Source organism: Jaculus jaculus, chromosome 7, assembly GCF_020740685.1.
Source record: "Jaculus jaculus isolate mJacJac1 chromosome 7, mJacJac1.mat.Y.cur, whole genome shotgun sequence".
NCBI classification, from domain to species: Eukaryota; Metazoa; Chordata; class Mammalia; order Rodentia; family Dipodidae; genus Jaculus; species Jaculus jaculus.
Window position 1 is genome coordinate 108,110,100 of NC_059108.1, and position 18,847 is coordinate 108,128,946.

Consider the following 18,847-nt stretch of genomic DNA (forward strand, 5'->3'; position numbering starts at 1 on the left):
CAGTGTGCTGAGACCAGAGACTGTGCTGTAAAAAAGTGAAATATAGCCTCTGTAGTCATGGGATGATACTAAGAGAAACTCCTGATATTAAGCACTTCAGGAGTCATGTAAGAGTGAAGATGGGCTGGGCAGACAGCTCAGTCAGAAAGGGCTTGCCCTACAAGCTTGAGCACCAGGGTTTGGTCCTCCGTAATCGTGTGAAACAGCAGGGATTCAGGCATGTGCTTATAATCCAAGAGCTGAGGAGGTGGAGTTAGAAAGGATTCCCCCCAACCCCAACAACCCCCCCCCCTTTGACTCTCTGGCCAGAGAGTCCAGCCTAATTGGTTAGATCTAGGCCAATGAGACACCTTGTCTCACAGGAAGATGATGGTGCTCCTAAAGATGACACCCAAGGTTGTTATCTCGTTTCCACACATAAGCACACACATGTTCACATGCACCTACACACGTGCACAGAAAGAAAGAGACTGATGCGTGTTATGAATAAGAAAATATGACAACTGTGGGCTAAAGGATGAGGTGACTTAATAAAGTTTAAGGATCATAGGAAGACATTTTTTGGATTTAAAAGCTATCTTCAAGCCAGGCATGGTGGTGCACACCTTTAATCCCAGCACTTTGGAGGCAGAAGTTGGAGGTTGGCCGTGAGTTCAAGGTCACCCTGAGGAATTTCAGACAAGCCTGGGTTAGAGTGAGACCCTCCCTCAAAAAACCAAAACCAAAAATAAATAAAAACAATCTTAGCATCAAAAATAGAAGGATTTAGGAAACTGAGGTATGGCTAATTTTGTGTGAATTTAACTGTGTAATGGGGTTCCCAGATGATTGGTCAGACATTAATCTAGGTGTGCCTGTGAAGGTGCTTGTGGGTGAGAGTGATGTCTGAGACTGTAACCAGATTGTCCTTTCTAATGCGGCTGTTTTCCATCCAGCCAGTTGAAGACCAAATAGAACAAAACATTGACTTCTTCTGAGCAAGGTGTACCTTCTCTTCCCTGGCTGCAACAGCTGGCTTTCCTCTCTTCTTGTCTCAAGGCTGCTACCATTTTTGTTTGTTTGTTTGTTTGTTTGTTTTTCAAGGTAGGGTCTTACTCTAGGTCAGGCTGACCTGGAATTCACTCTGTAGTCCCAGGGTGGCCTTGAACTCATGGCAATTCTCCTACCTCTGCCTGCCAAGTGCTGGGTTCAAAGGTGTGTGCCACCATGCCCGGCTTTCAAGGCTGCTACCTTGGGACTGGAATTTATACAATAGATTCTCTGGGGCCTCTGGCTTGTCTATTGCAGATCTGGGATTATTAGCCTATAACTGTGTGAGCCTATTCCTTAATAAATTTCTCCTTATCTCTTTTTCCTCTCTTTATGTATGTGTATCTATCTAGATACACACATATTATTTATAACGTGTATATTATAAATATATTACAAGTTTATAATATGCATATATTATAAATAATATTGTACATGTACATATGTTAATGGAAGCCAAATTTCTGTTAAAGAAAGGATCTAGCAACATAGATATTAGGAATGCTAATAAAAGTTGAGTTAGTTGTTTTTCTCATGGCTTTGACGAAACTCCTGACAGAAACAGCTTAAGGGAGGAAAGGCTTATTGACGCTCAGAAAAATTTCACCTCGTGATGGGAAAGCAGTTCAAATTGTGTGGCAGGAGTATGAGACAAAGGCCGTTCACTTCACAACAGAGCAGGAAACAGCATGGCAGGAGCAAGGGCCTGACGACAACCTTCAACAGCCTTACCCTAGCGCTACCAGTTATGCACCACCTTCTGAAGAAAAAGTTCTAGAACCTTCCCAGATAGCCCCTTTAGACGAAGAACAAGCATTTAAGATATTATCCTGTGAGGTGCTTTTCGGATCCAACCCACAGTATCGCTCATTTGTGAGCTCATACAGTTTGAGGTTTATAGAGACGTAGGCATGAAACAAATAGAGAATTATGCATAAAGGTTCATGTGTGATCACTGAGAAGGAGTAGAAGCCAAGATACCCAGTGACAATGAACATTTTAGCACTCATATCTTGGTTACTAATTACAATTCTTCACTTAAGAAAAAGAGATGTTTAAGAAATGGCTGATTCTAGAACTGGAGCAGAAAAATAGCAGATCATGCTGGATTATGTTTATGTGCCAAAAAAGAAATAAAGTCCACCAGAAGTGATGTCAACATGTCAAAAGAACACAAGAGCTATTCTGAAGAAACTCTTCCTGGCTACATTTAGAATTTGGGTGCCAAAAAAGTCATGATTGAAGAGTAAATAAATAAATCAGTACAAAAGAAAATTTCTACTTTCAGTAGAATATCAAATAAAAATTCTAAAAGTATAATAAAATTAGGAAATTCACAATATACAAGCAATAATAATAATAAATAATAATAATAATAATAATAGAACAAGGCAAGGGTCACCAATGCATAAACTAATAGATAAAATTTGATGAGGTATTAGTAGGAGGCTGGGGAGATAGCCTAGTTGGTAAAGCGCCTTGCAAGCATAAAGACCTGAGTTTACTCTCCAGAATCTACATAAACTGCATTTGCAGTGGTGTGCTCCTATAATCCTAGTGCTAGGGAGGTGAAGGCAAGAGTATTCCTGGGGCTCACTGGCCAGCTGGTCTAGCTTTGTTAGTGACCTGCACAGTAGAGAGACCCTGTCTCAAAGGGAGTGGGTATGTTCTTGAGGATGATGCCAGAGATTGTCTTCTGGCTTTAATAGTCACATGTATATATGTGTGCACACACAAATACATATAAAAATATAAAACATAAATACATATAAAAATATAAAACATAAAAATGACTAGGAATAGGCTGCTAGCATAATCACAAAATATGTCTACATACTTACTGGTTACTATAATTTGTATTACCAATATATATTAAATATATCTCAGAGATTCATCTTGCGTGCATGTATAGTATATGTGTTCACATGTGTATGGGTACACAAGCGTGTGTGCATGTATGGGCAGAGACCATAGGTAGTTGTTGGGTGTTATTCTTAATTGTGCTCAACCTTATTTATTGAGCTGGAGTCTCCCACTGATCTATGCAGTTTTCCCAGGAAATCCACCTGCCTCTGTCTCCCAAGTACTGAAATTAGAGGCATATGCTGCCACAGCCAGCATTGACATGGTTTCTTGGAATCAAAACTCAGGTCCTCCCACCTCTACACTTTACCAACTGAGCCATTTCCCCAGTCCTTGAAAAGAAAGGTAGTTTAAAAAGTGTAAAACAATCTAGCCTAAGGTAAAAAAAAAAAATAACATAATCCTTAAAAATTCTTAAAGTAAATTTATTTATTTATTTATTTATTTATTTATTTGAGAGAGAGAGAGAGAGAGAGAGAGAGAGAGAGAGAGAGAGAGAGAGAGAATGAGCGTGCCAGGGCCTTCAGCTGCTGCAAATGAACTCCAGATGTTTACGCCCCTTGTGCATCTGGCTTACGTGGATCCTAGGGAATTGAACCTGGGTCCTTTGGCTTTGCAGGCAAGTGCTTTAACTGCTAAGCAACCTCTCCAGCCCTAAAGTAGATTTATCTATTATTTATTTATTTGAAAGGAGAGGGAGAGAGAGACAGACATAGAGATAGAGATAGAGATAGAGATAGAGATAGAGATAGAGATAGAGATAGAGATAGAGATAGAGACAGAGATAGAGATAGAGATAGAGATAGAGAGGGGACATGCCAGGCTTCTTGCCACTAAAAGTAAGCACTCTAGATGCATGAGCTACTTTCTGCATTTGGCTTTACATGGTTACTGGGGATCAAACCTAGATAGTCAGGCTTTGCAAGCAAGTACCCTTAACCACTGTGCCACCTCTCCAGCTCCTAAAATCATCTTTAATTAGATTTTTGTTATAATTTTATTCATTTCTGTGATATTCTTGCTAAAAATCTAGTTATAAAGAAACAGGGTCATCCAGACTGGTTAACAGTCCACAAGGTTCTGTCATGCACTCTCCAAAAGGCAATAAAACAAGGCACTCTGTCCTAATGAAGGTGAATAAAGATACATGGGATATACACTTTGGGTCCTGGATTTCATCCTGAGCCTGTAAAGGACATTCGGAGATATGTGGTATTACTATTACATCAATGTTGATTTTTGTTTTGTTTTGTTTTTCAAAGTAGGGTCTCACTCTAGCTTAGGCTGACCTGGAATTCACTATGTAGTCTCAGTGTGGCCTGGAACTCATGGTGATCCTCTTGCCTCTGCCTCCCAAGTGCTGGGATTAGAGGCGTGTGCTGCTATGCCCAACATCAATGTCAATTTCTTTAAAAATATTATTTATTTGTTTGAGAGAGAGAGAAAGCATGGGCATATCAGAACCTCTTGCCATTGTAGATGAACTTCAGATGTATGTGCTACTTTGGGAATCTGGTTTTACATGAGTACTGGAGAATTGAACTCAGGCTGGCATGTTTTGCATGCAAGTGCCTTTAATTATTGAGCCATCTCCCCTTCCCATGAATTCTTAATTGTAATTGTTTTAGTGAAGATATGTTAAAAAATGTCTTTGATTTACAGGACACTCTCCACAGTGTTAAGGAGTATTCTATCTATTCCTTACTACCAAATGGAGAAATGGAACAATAAAAGAAAAGGAGAACATTAAAATTTACACTTCAGCATCTGGTCAAAGTCATACTTTTATATGTTTCTTTGTGCTATTCTGGCAAGTTTCTGTACATTTGATATAACTTACAATAAAAACTTTAAAAAGGTCTATCTTTAAATTGTTATTACTGACCTGTCGACAGGCTTAAAAACTGTGTTTTAAATAAATGTTTTTGCTTTTGAGTGCTTTTTTCTCTCAGGTCATTTAGTCCTTTAAAAATAACACAACTTACCAAATGCATGAAGTTATTTAACATTAAGCTAATCACTTAAAAAAAACTGAAAACACTTACTGAATTTTGCCAACATTGGCTGCATATCATCCCTCAGTTGATAGAACAATCGAAGCCTCAGTTACATTAAGAAGTGGATACTGTGGGATGAGCCCTAAAGATAAGCTGTTAGGAAGACTGTGAGCTGTTAGCCAGCCTGTAAACACCATCAAATGTGAACACATAATCTGCAGCAGAGAGGCTACCAGGTAAACAGGAGAACAGGAAAGAGTGGCATTTTTCCACGTGGAGCTTGCCACCCAACCTTGAACCACATCAAGTGCCTTAACTACAAGGGCTTAAGGTCTGGAAGTCTAGAACCAACTTCATCTGTGCAAACCAAAATCTCACACATGAAAGGATGAAAGCCAAGCATTCTCAGAGTTAGGTGGTACAATTTATCCAAGATATTTGTATTAAGAACAAACCAGGGCTGGAGAGATGGTGTAGTGGTTAAGGCATTTACCTGTAAAGCCAAAGGACCTAGGTTGGATTCCCCAGGACCCACATTAGCCAGCTGCACAAGGGGCACACATGTCTGGAGTTCATTTGCAGTGGCTGGAGGCCCTGCACACCCATTCTCTCTCTCTTCTTTGTCAAATAAATAAATAAATAAATAAATAAAATAAATAAAAAATATTAAAAAGAACAAACCAGGGTGAGTTTTTGTCCTCAGCTGTGAGGATATTGGCGCTTAGGTTCTGCCATGGGCTGGAGCCATAAAACATTTCTTTATTGATGCTTGTGCTGAGTGTAGCAATGGAGACATCTGGGTGCTATGAGTGCATATGGAGAAGATTAGGAAAGGCTTCCCAAGAGTGCATGAGCTTCCAGCTCTAACCAGAGGAAAGAACAGGATTGGATCTACTCAGGGAGAAGGGAACATTGTGATGGCTGGGAGAAGATGCTCATAGAGGAAGAGAGAAGGACACCTTTGATTCTGTGTGGGCTGCACAGCTGGAGGAGCAGACCTTCTCAAGCCTTTGAGACACCCCAAGATTTCATCATCGTGAGTCCAAAGTGCCAGAAATGGGACTGAAAGATTTGGGTTTTTTTTTTTTTTTGGATGCTTTCTATTTTTTTTTTAAATTTTTTTTTGTTTATTTATTTATTTGAGAGTGACAGAGAGGAGGAGGAGAGAGAGACAGAGAGAGAGAGAGAGAGAAATAATGGGCACGCCAGGGCTTCCAGCCTCTGCAAATGAACTCCAGACATGTGCGCCCCCTTGTGCATCTGGCTAACGTGGGACCTGGGGAACCGAGCCTTGAACCGGGGTCCTTAGGCTTCACAGGCAAGCGCTTAACCGCTAAGCCATCTCTCCAGCCCAAGATTTGGGTTTTGATACTGCACTGATCCAGTCTTTCTTTGCTAAGTTCCCATTCTTCTCTTTTAGAATGGGAGTATTTACTCTGTACCATTATGTGCTGAAAATATGCAACTAGGCTCACAACTAAGATATTGCCTTGGCTCTCAGATGAGACTTTGGACTTTTGAACAGAGCTGGGACTGGTTGGGACTGTGGGGAATTTTAAAGTTGGGCTGGATACATTTGACATCATAAGATGCCCATGAGTCTAAGAGGGGCAGGGGTGGAATGTGATGTTTGAATGTGAGATGTGCCCTATAGCCTTGTGTGTTTGTGATTAAGCTTCATACTTAGGCCCAAGCTGGTGAAGCCTCTGGGAGGTGGAGCCTTCCTGGAGGAGGTGTGTCACCGGGGTCAGCCTTGAATCTTAGTAGTCCAGCCTCACTGGGGTTTGAATTTCACTCTCTCTCCTTCCTCCCTATTGCTGTGTAAGTGTGACATCGGGCTGTGTACTCCTGCCATGCTTCTCCACTATGATGAACTTTCCCCTTTAAACTGTAAGCAAACAAACAAACAACAAAAAAAAAAAAACCCAAAATAACCACTTTCTTTCCACAAGCTAGCTGCTTCTTGCCATGTATTTTGTTCCAGCAACAAGACGATTACTACAGATATAGAAATATATTCGCCGATAGGATGGAATTTGAGTGATTAAATGTAGGGGATGGTGAAAAGGGAGAACCCAAGATGACTCCAGAGTTTTGGCTTGAGTGTCTAGGTGAGTGATACAATCATTTCTTAATCTGTACAGGAAGGAGGGATTGATTCTGAGATCACGACCACGAGTTAAACCTTGAAGGCAGAAGAAAGGGGGAAGACCTCCCTACATGAGAGTTGGGAATTATATATAAAGGAGTGAACACAGGGAGAGGGCAACTAGTAAATATTTCCATTGGCAGAGGAGTGAAGAGAGAGAGAGAAAGAAAGAGAAGGAGAGAAAGAACCTATTGAAATAGAGGAAAGTGGACAACAACCTCAAAGGTGACTATTCCTTGAATTCAACCTATTGCACATGTGAAGATAATATTGAAAAAATTGCTAGGATTGTTTAATACTGTGGTAATCTTTTCTCAGATAAGCCATGAGGGGCAAAGGTAGACAGAAGCCACTTTGAATTTGACTTTGCAGAGAGATTCACTAGTGACAAAAGAAAGTGAAACCTACGATACTTCCATATTCACTCCTGTTCAAATACTGGGATGGGAAGTGGATCTGAAACAGTGGGGAGAAGGACCTCAGTTGGAGAAATCTCTAGCAGCCTCCCTGAAAACAACAGCGAGAGCAGCAAGTACAACTATGGCTTGTCCTAGATCTGCTGCACACACACAAAGTGTTTGTCATGCTGCGTCTCACTTAATGTGTGCAACCACCTTATGAAGGAAGCTGGTTTTCAATCTTTGTAGTTTTGAACCATTGATTCAGAGCAAGCATCAGTTAAGAAGTGGAAGTGATAATATCCATGCTTAGATTGGACTAACTCTAAAATCCTGGTTTCTATCACTGGTCTATAAATCATAGGGAGAACCTGGAACTGGCTCTGGAAACCAGTTGGGCTATAACAATTTTCCAGAGAAGCGAGGCTGGACATAAGATATATGTCCTCACACCAATTGCCCAATCTGGCTTAAAACTCTATGCACTAACCACTAATTTTTTAAAAATTTATTTATTTATTTATTTGAGAGTGACAAACACAGAGAGAAAGACAGATAGAGGGAGAGAGAGAGAGAGAGAATGGGAGCGCCAGGGCTTCCAGCCTCTGCAAACGAACTCCAGACATGTGCGCCCCCTTGTGCATCTGGCTAACGTGGGACCTGGGGAACCGAGCCTCGAACCGGGGTCCTTAGGCTTCACAGGCAAGCGCTTCACCGCTAAGCCATCTCTCCAGCCCTAACCACTAATTTTTTTATTTCACTTTTTTTGTTGTTGTTGTTTGTTTGTTTTAATCCCGTATAATTCTGCGTGCCTGCTGAGAAGCACTATTGCTGGGATTGGACCCCAGTTCTGGTTAGAGTGCCAAGGCGCTCATGCATTGCCTCACACATACCCCAAAGCCCTGGGTGAAGGTAGGAAGGTCTACAAAGGGCAATTCAGCTTGAGCTTCCAGGAGACAATGGCTTCCAGCGAAGGATGTGACTAGAAGTTAGTGAGTTTAGAACTTTACTTCTCTGGCCACAGACTGCAAATGAGCTCAGCTGTTTTTTTTTTTCCCCCTTTTGTAAATCCAGTTTGGAGGCTATATCATAAGAATTTCAAGAATTACTGATTTGTACCCTTAGTTATTGCATTGCTAAAAGCCATGTGCCAAGATAAAGGACAGTAGTGATGGGGAAGAGGATTGGTTTTTACCATGCTTAACTCAATAAAATATTGTGTCTTTGAAAAAAAAATCTTGAGTTTCAAACCAATTCCACTTATTGGGGATTGGGGTTCAAAATGTCTTTGTAACACACAGCTTCCGGCCACTATGGAAAAAGAGCTTTAGAAGACTTACAGAGAGGCTTCATGGACTTCAAATAAGTCTTATGAAACATGTTCACGTGTTAAGTGTAAATGAGTCAGAAACATAAGGATTAAATTTCCCTTAAAATACACAGGGGTTTGAAAATGAAGGGAAAAATGCTGAGGGCAAAACGTGTTTTGGATTTTGGCAAACCCAAAACGTTTGAAAAAAAAAAAAAAAAAGCAACACAAAACTGGCTTGATGTTTGATGAACCCTTCACAGAGCAGTTTGCTCATCTCTCATCATGATGAAGTCCAACAGAACATATTTGTGTGAAAATACAGAATCTCCCTGGCACTGCCCGTGAACCCCTCACTACTATAGAAGTTGACTGATTTTCATTTCACTAATTCCTGAGCTTCCTAACTTACATGGTGGTCGGTGGTCTCCCCCACACGAGTTCTCAGTATGGACATAAGAGAATACTGAAGAAGACGTCTGGGATTACTAAGACTTCATTAGTCTTATAAAATACACTTTAGGGCCTAACCACCGTACAATAAAACATTAGCATAAATCATTAAAATGGAACCATGCCGTGTCAAGATAAATATGAGGAGTGTATTTTATGTGGAATTGTCCTTAGTTTTTACATTGGTTCGTTCACTTGCTAATTTGCAAAGCTGAACAATCACGCATTCTGTGGTATGAATTAAACTGGTGAGATTCTTCCATTCATAGATTTCCCATCAACAATTCCTGACTTTCCTTGAAGTTTCTAAACTCATAAAGATGGGGGTGGGGGGGGGGAAACCTGGCAGTATTAGTAGATTTAAGGAATAAAGAGAGTGATAGTTTATTTATTTTTTTATTTTTTTCTTTCTGAGGTGTTCTCTAGAGTCTATATGAGGTCAGGATTCAGTGTGGCATTTTCAAGCCTTCAAACTCACATCTTTCATTGTATGCAAACAGTGGCTTCCTCATTAAATCTGTTCCCTACAAATTATTCAGGAGTGTCAGAGATTGTGGCTCAAATAAGATTTTGGGCTCAAATAAGAATGGGTTGAAGAGTGATAGTAGGATACCCCATGTTCTGCTCCAGGCATGGTAGACAAGTGCCCCCTTTTGCAGGCAACTACACGGGGCACCACAAGGGCATGTACACATGCATGTACCACATACACCACATCACATTGCATACAAGCAAAACAAAATAAGGAGACTTTCTCATAATGAATGCCAAGAAATATTTCAAAGACATTCACTTCTTGTCTATGGCCATAGCACCCTGAATGTGCCTAATCTCATCTGATTTCGGAAGCTAAGCAGAGTTGGGCCTGATTAGTACTTGGGGGGAGGGGGGAGTACTCACTTCTTGACATGTTGCTAAATCTTTCTCCCAGGGGGATGAACCATTTTGTATCCCCACCAGCAAAGTACGGAGTTTTGATTCTCTACCTCAAAGTGCCATATCTCTTCCTTATTACAGCTGTTCTAGAACATGTGAAGTATCTCCTTATAGTTGTGATTTACATTTGCTTAATGACTGACGAGGTAGTGTATATTTTCATGTGCATATCAGTTGTATTATGTTCTTTAAAGTAATGTCCATGTAAATCCTTAGCCTATGTCTTAATTGAATTATTTGCCTTTTCCATCAGCAAGTTGTAATAGTGTTGTGCATGTTCCAAATATTAGACCCTTATCAGATGTGTTGATTTCATTACTTTCTATTCCATGTGGTATTTTACTCTACTAATAATGTGCTTTGAAGACTCAACGTTTTAGTTTTGTTGAAGTCCAATCTGTTAATTTTATCATTTGTTGTTGTGCTTTTGCACATCTAAGAAACTGTTGTATAATATATGTTTATGAAGATTTATACCTATGTTTTCTCCTAAAAATTGCATGATTTTGGCTCTTAGTTTTGGGTCATTGGTAGATCATTATTTAAGTTTTTTTAAATTTATTTTTATTTATTTATTTGAGAGCGACAGACAGAAAAAGAGGCAGAGAGAGAGAGAGGGAAAGAATGGGTGCGCCAGGGCTTCCAGCCACTGCAGACGAATTCCAGATGCATGCACCCCCTTGTGCATCTGGCTAATGTGGGTCCTGGGGAATCAAGCCTTGAACCGGGGTCCTTAGGCTTCACAGGCAAGCGCTTAACCGCTAAGTCGTCTCTCCAGCCCATTATTTAAGTTTTTATATTTAGCATGACATATGTGTCTAAATTGCTTCTTGTGTGTATATCTAGCTGTCCTATCACCATTTATTGAACACTGCTCTTTCTCCAGGAAATTTTCTCAGTAATTTTGTTGAAAAACAATTAATCATTAAGTGTATTGCTCTACCATTGCATTAATAAACTGAATGGTACCATAGTGTATAACACTTAATTCCATATTTACATCTAGCTATTCCTTGTATATCTAATAACTTAACTAATACATTAAAAAATACTTTTCCCAAATATCTCTTTTGTGAATGTATATGCATGTTTGTGTGTTTGTAGGCACATGTATATAGATAGGTGCACATGTGTGTGGACATACATGTTATAGCTGGAGGTCAACTTTGGGTGTTGTCTCTATTGTTCTCTAGCTTTACATTTTGTTTTCAAAACAGTGTCTTTCACTGAGCCCAGGACTCATAGACTAAGCTAGACTAGCTAGCCAGCAACTCTTGGTGATTCTCCTGTCTTCCCCACCCTAGTGCTGGAATTACAGTTGTGCACCCCTAAAATTTTGCATGGGTTTTGTGGATCTGAACACAGGCCTTTGTGCTGATCCAGCAAGCACTTCGCTTACTGGGCCATCTCTTCAGCACAAATATGCTTCTGATTAAAGTCTCAAATGATGGCTGGAGAGATTACTTAGTGGTTAAAGCATTTGCCTGAGAAGCCTAAGGACCCACGTTTAATTCCCCAGTACCCATGTAGTCCAAGGTGGCACACGCATCTGGAATTCATTTTCAGTGGCTAGAGGCCATGGAATGCCCATTCTATCTCTCCATCTCTCTCTCTCCCATCTGTCTCTTTATCTCTCTCTCAGAAAAATAAGTGAAAATAAAATATTTTCTTAAAGTCCTAAATGACAATAAACCTCCAACACATTGAGAATAAGGACTAAAGAAGAGATTTTTTTTCCCTCCTGTTATATAAGAACCAATTACACAATACAATAGCCAAGAAGATGATCAGATAATGTTCTGGCTTGAATCTGAAACATTTTCCACAAGCATATGTTTGGACACTTGGGTCCCAGCTTGAAGTTCTCTTTTGAAAGCTGTGGAACCTGTAGGTGGTGGGGTTTGGCTCAAGGACCTAGGTAACTAGGATGGACCCTTTAAAGGTTCTCTGTGGTCCTAGCCCCAGCCTGCTCTCTGTGTGTCTGCTGAAATGTGGACAGCTCCGCCTCATGTTCCTGTTACCACATCATTTTTGCCACAACAGATGGAAATTTTTCTGAAACCATGAACCAAACAAATCCAAACTCCCTTACATTGATTCTGTGAGGAACTTTGGGTGGAGGGACATCAGAATGACAGAAAAGTAACTAATACATGACAATAGTGGGGTTTGAGACAGGGATTTAACCTCTCTGAGCTTCAGGGCTACTTTCTGAAGTATATGCCTGCCTCATGGTAGCGCTTCCATGTAAGAATTCTTTTCTGGAATTTCTCAGGAGATGTGTACCTTTACACATATTGTATCCCATAAAAACTCAGCCAAGAATCAGGACAACAGGGAAAAGCTAGGGCAATTTTCTTGTGAGAATTTCAGTTTAACAATCAGTGTAGAAAAGAAGTATCAATACAACCCTGGAGGTCACATTGAAAGCCACATCAGGAATTGCTGATGCTCAAAATGCAAATTAGGAGAGATGTTTCTAGAACTGGCATAGGACCTTGTCAGAACAAAACAAATAGCCACGATCCTGAACTCATATCATACATGGCTATTTGGTGTTTGAGATGTGGCAAGCCAAGCCTACAGCCATGGCTCAGTTCGTCCGCAATCTCGCGCAGAGGGCCCTGGAGATGGTGAACGCTGCTGTGACTTACTCGAAGCCTCTGTTGGCCACATTTTGGCACTATGCCAAGGTTGAGCTGGTTCCTCCAAGCCCTGCTGAAATCCCTACAGCTATTCAGAGCTTGAAAAACATAATCCGGAGTGCTAAAACTGGTGCCTTCAAGCATCTTACAGTTAAGGAAGCAATGCTGAATGGTTTGGTGGCCACTGAAATATTGATGTGGTTTTATATTGGCGAGATCATAGGCAAGCATGGCATCTTTGGCTATAATGTTTGAAGACCAGTCTTTGAACACCTGATTATTTGATTTGTTATTTGAGTGTTGTTGGACCATGTGTGACCAGACTATCTGAATAAACTATGATGTCGAATAAAAAAAAAAAAAAAAAGAAATGTGGTAAGCCCTAATGAGCTATGCTCTAAGTTTCAAATATACATCAGATTTTCAAGACGTAGTTTAGGAAAAATATTAAAACACCCTATTAATATTTCATTCATTATATTGTGTAACTATTGAAATGATGCTATTTTAAACATGTGGGTTAAATAGATGTATTATTAGAATAGTTGCTTATTTCTTTTTCCCCTTTTCATAGTGCTTCTGAAAATTTTAAATCATATAAGGTGGCTAATATCTGTGGCTTTTGGTTATTGCCAAGTGTATGTGGTAGGCAAAGTTCTAAGATAGTCCCAAGTTTCCAAGCCTCTAGGAACCTTTCTCCAGTTATCCCATCAAATACTGATATAAGTCCCAGTTATTTCATCAAGTGCTGACTTAAGTGCTGCTCTCATGGGATTTTGGAGATATAATTAATGAACCAACCAGTAGCTGTTAAGCTAGAGGGTTATCTAGGTGGTCCTACTTAATCACCCAAGTCTTTTAAAAGCAGAGAGCTTTCTCTGGCTGGTTACTGTCAAGGAAGGTGGAAAGTCACACTCTAGCTGGCCTAGATGAAAGGATCCAGGTTGTACATCAGCCCTGGACAACGCATGGCAAGGAATTATGGGTGGCTTCTCATTGTTGACAGTGGTCCCAAGCCAAAAGGTGGGAGGAAAGGGACCCAAGTCCTACAAGGCCACAAATTCTTCCAGCAAACACTGAGCCTGGAAAAGACCCTTAGATGCAGAGAACTGTAGTATTATTTGACCCTTAGCTTTCAACCTTATGGCCTGACCTACAGAAACCATGACATAATAAATTTCTGGTGTTTCAAGCTGTAAAATGTGTGGTGATTTGTTATACAGCAATAGAAAACCAGTGAACCATGATACAATAACTAGTCAGTGATCCTGTCTGTGACTAATGATGAGTCACTCTTGTGAGTAAAATCAATGCCAATAAATTTAGATGCATAATATTCTTTAAACAAATGCTATGAGCAGTGTTCTAAGAAATAACATGTTTAGAAACAAAAATAAGTCCTTCAATGAGCCATTTTGACATGTTTGTATTTCATGCTTCTAAACTTGGTATGGGATCCAAATGTTAGGTGTTCTAGCATCATCTAATATGTTTGGCTGTGTTTCCAGGTTTTGGAGAATTTGTTACAGCCTACAGTTCTTTGTAAGTAAGCAAACATCCCCATGCAAAATAATCCCAGTGCCTCAAACTGAACAATACAATATTTTAGCCTCTACATTTCCCTTGGTAAATATAACCAGAACACAGACTAACTAATGACTTCAAGAATTCTGATTTCTTATTTTCAATCTTGGAGGGTAGAATTTGTTGAGGATTTGGGAATGCTTGTTAGTGTAGCTATAAGGATTAAATAAATTTACCAATGCAAAGGCTAATGACAGATAGTCTAGAATGTGAAAAAGACAAGGTAAGTCATTATTACCTTTTAGTCTTTCTTCCATAAATCACAGGAACATCAGACTGACAACTGACTATGAGCATTAAAACTTAGGTTTAAAGTTTTCTCCGAATGTATACATGGTAGTTGAAAAGATAGTGAGGAAATTTACTGGCTAGGAAGAGATCTAAAGGGGTCTTGATAAATCAGCAACATGAAGTTTTTTTGTGTGACTCAGAGTTTTTGTTTGTGTTTTGTTTTTTTTGAGGTGGGGTCTCGCTACAGAACAGGCTGACCTGGAATTCACTGTGAAGTCTCAGGCTGGCCTTGAACTCATGGTGATCCTCCTCTGCCTCGTGAGTGTTGGGATTAAAGGTGTGTGCCACCACTCCTTGTACTTGTGGGTTCTTTTTTTGTTTGTTTTTCTTTTTGTTTTTCCAAGACACATAGTCTCTACTGCAGCTACTTAATTCTGTTTTTCTTTTCTTTATTAGCTATGTACATACTCAGTGTGTAAACAGCACATGTTGGTACCATGGTTAGCCTCCTCCCTGTCTCCCCCCCACAAAGGGACCTTCCTCGATGGGGAATGTGGGTCGTGCATTGTGGGGGTGGCCATCAGCTATGGGGAGGAGGCAATGTCTCTGTGCATAATGTCCCAACTTGTGGCTCTAACAATCTTTCTGCCCCTTCTTCCATGAATTTCCCTGAGCCATGCTGGGTTTGTTTTAGGTCTACGTTAGTGATGAGATCTTGGGAACCTATGTGTCTCTGGATATCTGGTTTGGTAGGAGTTGAGTGTTCTATGCATCTATCTCCTTCACTCTTGTGCTGGTACCAGGTTCACCAAGAAAGCAGCACTCTTGCTCATTTCCCCAATTACCCTATGGTTTCATCTGGGGCCCTGGTGAGGTGCTGATTCTCTTCTCAGGTTCTGCACCCATCTGAAAAAAAAAAAAGCAAAATTTCCAATGGAGAATGATGTAAGCACCAGATAAATGGGATAACCATTATTATTTTAGAGAGAATTTAGTAGGTGTAGGCCCTCTTGGAGCCTAGGATGGGTGGAAGCAAGAATCACCGAGATAGGTACTTAACACACTTGCTGGACTCAAGGAGAAGTGAGATCATAAGAAAAAAAAATTTCCCTCAAACACACCTGCATTTCTCATATTATTTTAAACATTGTGGTTGGTTGTGACTGGCTTCTCACCAACAGAAAAATACTGCACAGTGCCTGACAAGCTGCACAGTTTCTACACATTAATAAGCAACATCTACTTTTCCCTCACACACTTAAGGGTAAAGGAACAAAGATGCATGGAAAGTGATTCAGTCTTCATTTCCACAAGGATAGTTTCCCATGTCCTCTCCTGTTTCCCTGGGAGAAACATTTCTGAGTGATTCTCTTTGCTCTTGTCAATTCTACCCACTCTGCTTCTCCTTTATCTTTTGGCTCAGGTGCATATTTTCACCTGGAATAGCCACTCTGACATCCTATGTGTTTCTTGAAGTCAGAAGGCCTTGTAGCAGATCAGTGATGCAAGTTTTATATTTCTTTATTTTTAATTAACAATATTTTACACATATGTGTTGTGTGACAGTCTATAGGATCCACAGATGCATTTAATATAAAGGTCAGTGATATAAAGTAGGGGAGGTTATATAAAATAAGGGTTGATTTGACAGGTAGGAAACCTCATTTTCTGTTAGGTTACGTTTCGTAATGAGAAAATTCCACTGTTTTATGTGTTTTCAATTAAGATGATTTCCTTCTGTATTTAATCTTTGTTCTTTGGATGTTAACTCTTAATCCCATGATATTTATCATATTCTTTTTTTTAAACTTTTTGTTTATTTTTATTTATTTATTTGAGAGCGACAAACAGAGAAAGAAAGTTGGGGGGGGGGAGAGAGAGAGAGATAGATATTGGGTGTGCCAGGACCTCCAACCACTGCAAATGAACTCCAGACGTGTATGTCCCCTTGTGCATCTGGCTAACCTGGGTCCTGGGGAATGGAGCCTCGAACCAGGGTCCTTAGGCTTCACAGGCAAGTGCTTAACCACTAAGCCATCTCTCCATCCCTTATCATCTTCTTAATACAAATGAAAGCTTGATAAAAACATAAGTAGAGTCTGTTATGATGGTTCATGCTTTTAATCCCAGTGCTTGAGGAGGCTAAGTTCAGAAAATTACCATGAGTTCAAGACCAGCCTGGGTTACAGAGTGAGTTCATCCTGGTTTAGAATGAGACCCTGCTTCAAAAACACAAATGAAAGCCATAAATCAATATGCCTACGTAATATCGACTTTAAGAAATAACATGGCTATTATACTTCATTTCATTGAATGAGCGATGAATCTCGAGAAGATTGAAGAGATTCCTTTAAAAATAAAGTTTGTTTTTTGAAGTTTGGAATTGTCTAGCTCCTGACGAACCTGAATTTTTAACTGGGAGGGGTTTCACCCTCCTAGCAGTTTGGGGTTCTGGTAGTTCATAGTACTTCTCTGCCACTCTGTGTCCTCAGTGTAGGACACACTGTACATTTCAGCAGGTGTTGGGAAAAATCCCACATATGTGGGTTCTTCTCTCAACCCTTTCCATGAACAAAAAGCATTCCCATTCATATTAATTCCGTCTTGAACTGATTTTTGAAGCCGCTGGAAAAAGCCACATTTATCTTTGTTATTATGTAACCAGCTCAGAATTAAGGAAATCATGTGGTTAGAGGGTTGCCCAGCTCATTAGAGATGGGCGAGCTTTGAAAGGGTTGCCTGGATTCTCAGAGGGCCCCTGAAGCTTGGCTCTTTCCCTGAAGGGTAATCAAATTAATAACCTGTACATGGTGGCGCAGGACCCCTCTGGAGGTTACTGTCTCGTGGGGTTATCATCCTTTTTGCATGGAATTGTCTTTCCCAGGGAGGGCTCCGTCATGGGAGAATTCAGACTAATAGCATTATGCTGTGACCCTGACAGTCTCCTCCCCCTCCCCCACTGCTATCCCCTCTTTCCCTTCTCAGAAGTGATGGGCTCTTTGTCTGAGCAACAGAAGAGAATCCGGAACACGGAAAAAAATTAAAAAAAAAAAACAAAACAACCCACAGGGTCAATCTTTATTGCTATGTTGTGGGGATGGTCCTGGACTGAGCTGGTGCAAATAACAACAAAAACAATAACAGGTCGATGAAGACTGCTGTTTTGGATCTGGGTACCCTTTAAAACAAGGAATTAGACATGGTCTTTGGTGAGCAGATTTGATAAGCCTATGGCTGGTGGTCATTTCAAAGTGAGTGCACAGAGGGAGGCCTTGAGAACAAGGAGACAAAAGGTTATATGACCTCAAATGTTTCCCTGGCTCGTTTTCTCTCCTCTTTTCAGTCTGGCAAATAGTTTCTGGAGCGTCAAATCCATCAAGGAAGTTCAAGAACTGATGAATTTTCCTAGTACTAAAGTTCTATTTGAACATTATTTACAGCCATCTGTTTCACTCACTCTTCCTGAGCCCAGAGTGGGAAGCAGCCAGGGGTGACAAGCTACCAAGTCTGTCTTGCCTGTCCGCGCTGCCCACATGGCTCTGTGATACCATTTCGTTTAAACTTTTTCTAATTCTCCTCAGTACCAGGAACCAAGGAGGCTTTCTTTCATGTATAATCGTGGTTTGTTTTGATGTGAGGCGTGATTTCCAATGTATTTGCTTGAGTCTTTGGATGTGCAGGGACCTGGGGCCGTGGAACTTTATGTGTGGTTATTTTGAAATTTGGTGTCCCTCAGAACAAAGGAAATCAGCACAACAACAATAAAAACATTGTCCAGTTCTGTTCACAGTGAAAATAGCCCTCTGTAATTATATGTGCAGAAAATGAAAAGTATTATCAACCGAATCTGCTTCTCAAAAATTTATAATCCTTTAAACGAACAAATCTTTTCTCTGGGATTAAGTAGCGTGGTTTGTGTCCTGGGATCTAAATCCAATTCTGTGACACAGTCCTGAAATCCTTCCTAACAGTGCTTATATTGATTTCAGACCCAGTTTTGTTAAGGAATCTGAGGACAGAATTTAGTTGTGTGTGTAAAGGTTCTTAATAAGGATTTGTTTCATATAAAGTGGAGTTTACCTGAAACTTAGCCTCTACTTCCAAAACTTGAATTTTGGTCATAATGAATGTTACAGCAGTGCTTAATTCTGGGCCATCTTTTGTACTCCTGCACCCCTACATGAACTCCTGTCTCGTCATCCTGAGTAACAGTCTTGGACAGTCAGCAGATCCCTAAGAGTTATTGGTGATAC

At 40.3% G+C, this 18,847-nt stretch overlaps 1 protein-coding gene across 1 annotated transcript; it reads left to right on the forward strand.

Annotated features, from left to right (window-relative positions):
• Positions 1–12,722: 12,722 nt before the first annotated feature.
• LOC101600382 (ATP synthase subunit g, mitochondrial-like) lies at positions 12,723–13,034 on the forward strand. The gene has a single exon (XM_045155431.1). The coding sequence runs from the start codon at positions 12,723–12,725 to the stop codon at positions 13,032–13,034; it is 312 nt and encodes a 103-aa protein (XP_045011366.1).
• The last annotated feature ends 5,813 nt before the right edge of the window (positions 13,035–18,847 follow it).

Excerpts from the sequence above, each read along its gene's own strand:
- LOC101600382 (XM_045155431.1), top strand. The coding sequence starts at position 12,723 with ATGGCTCAGTTCGTCCGCAATCTCGCGCAGAGGGCCCTGGAGATGGTG.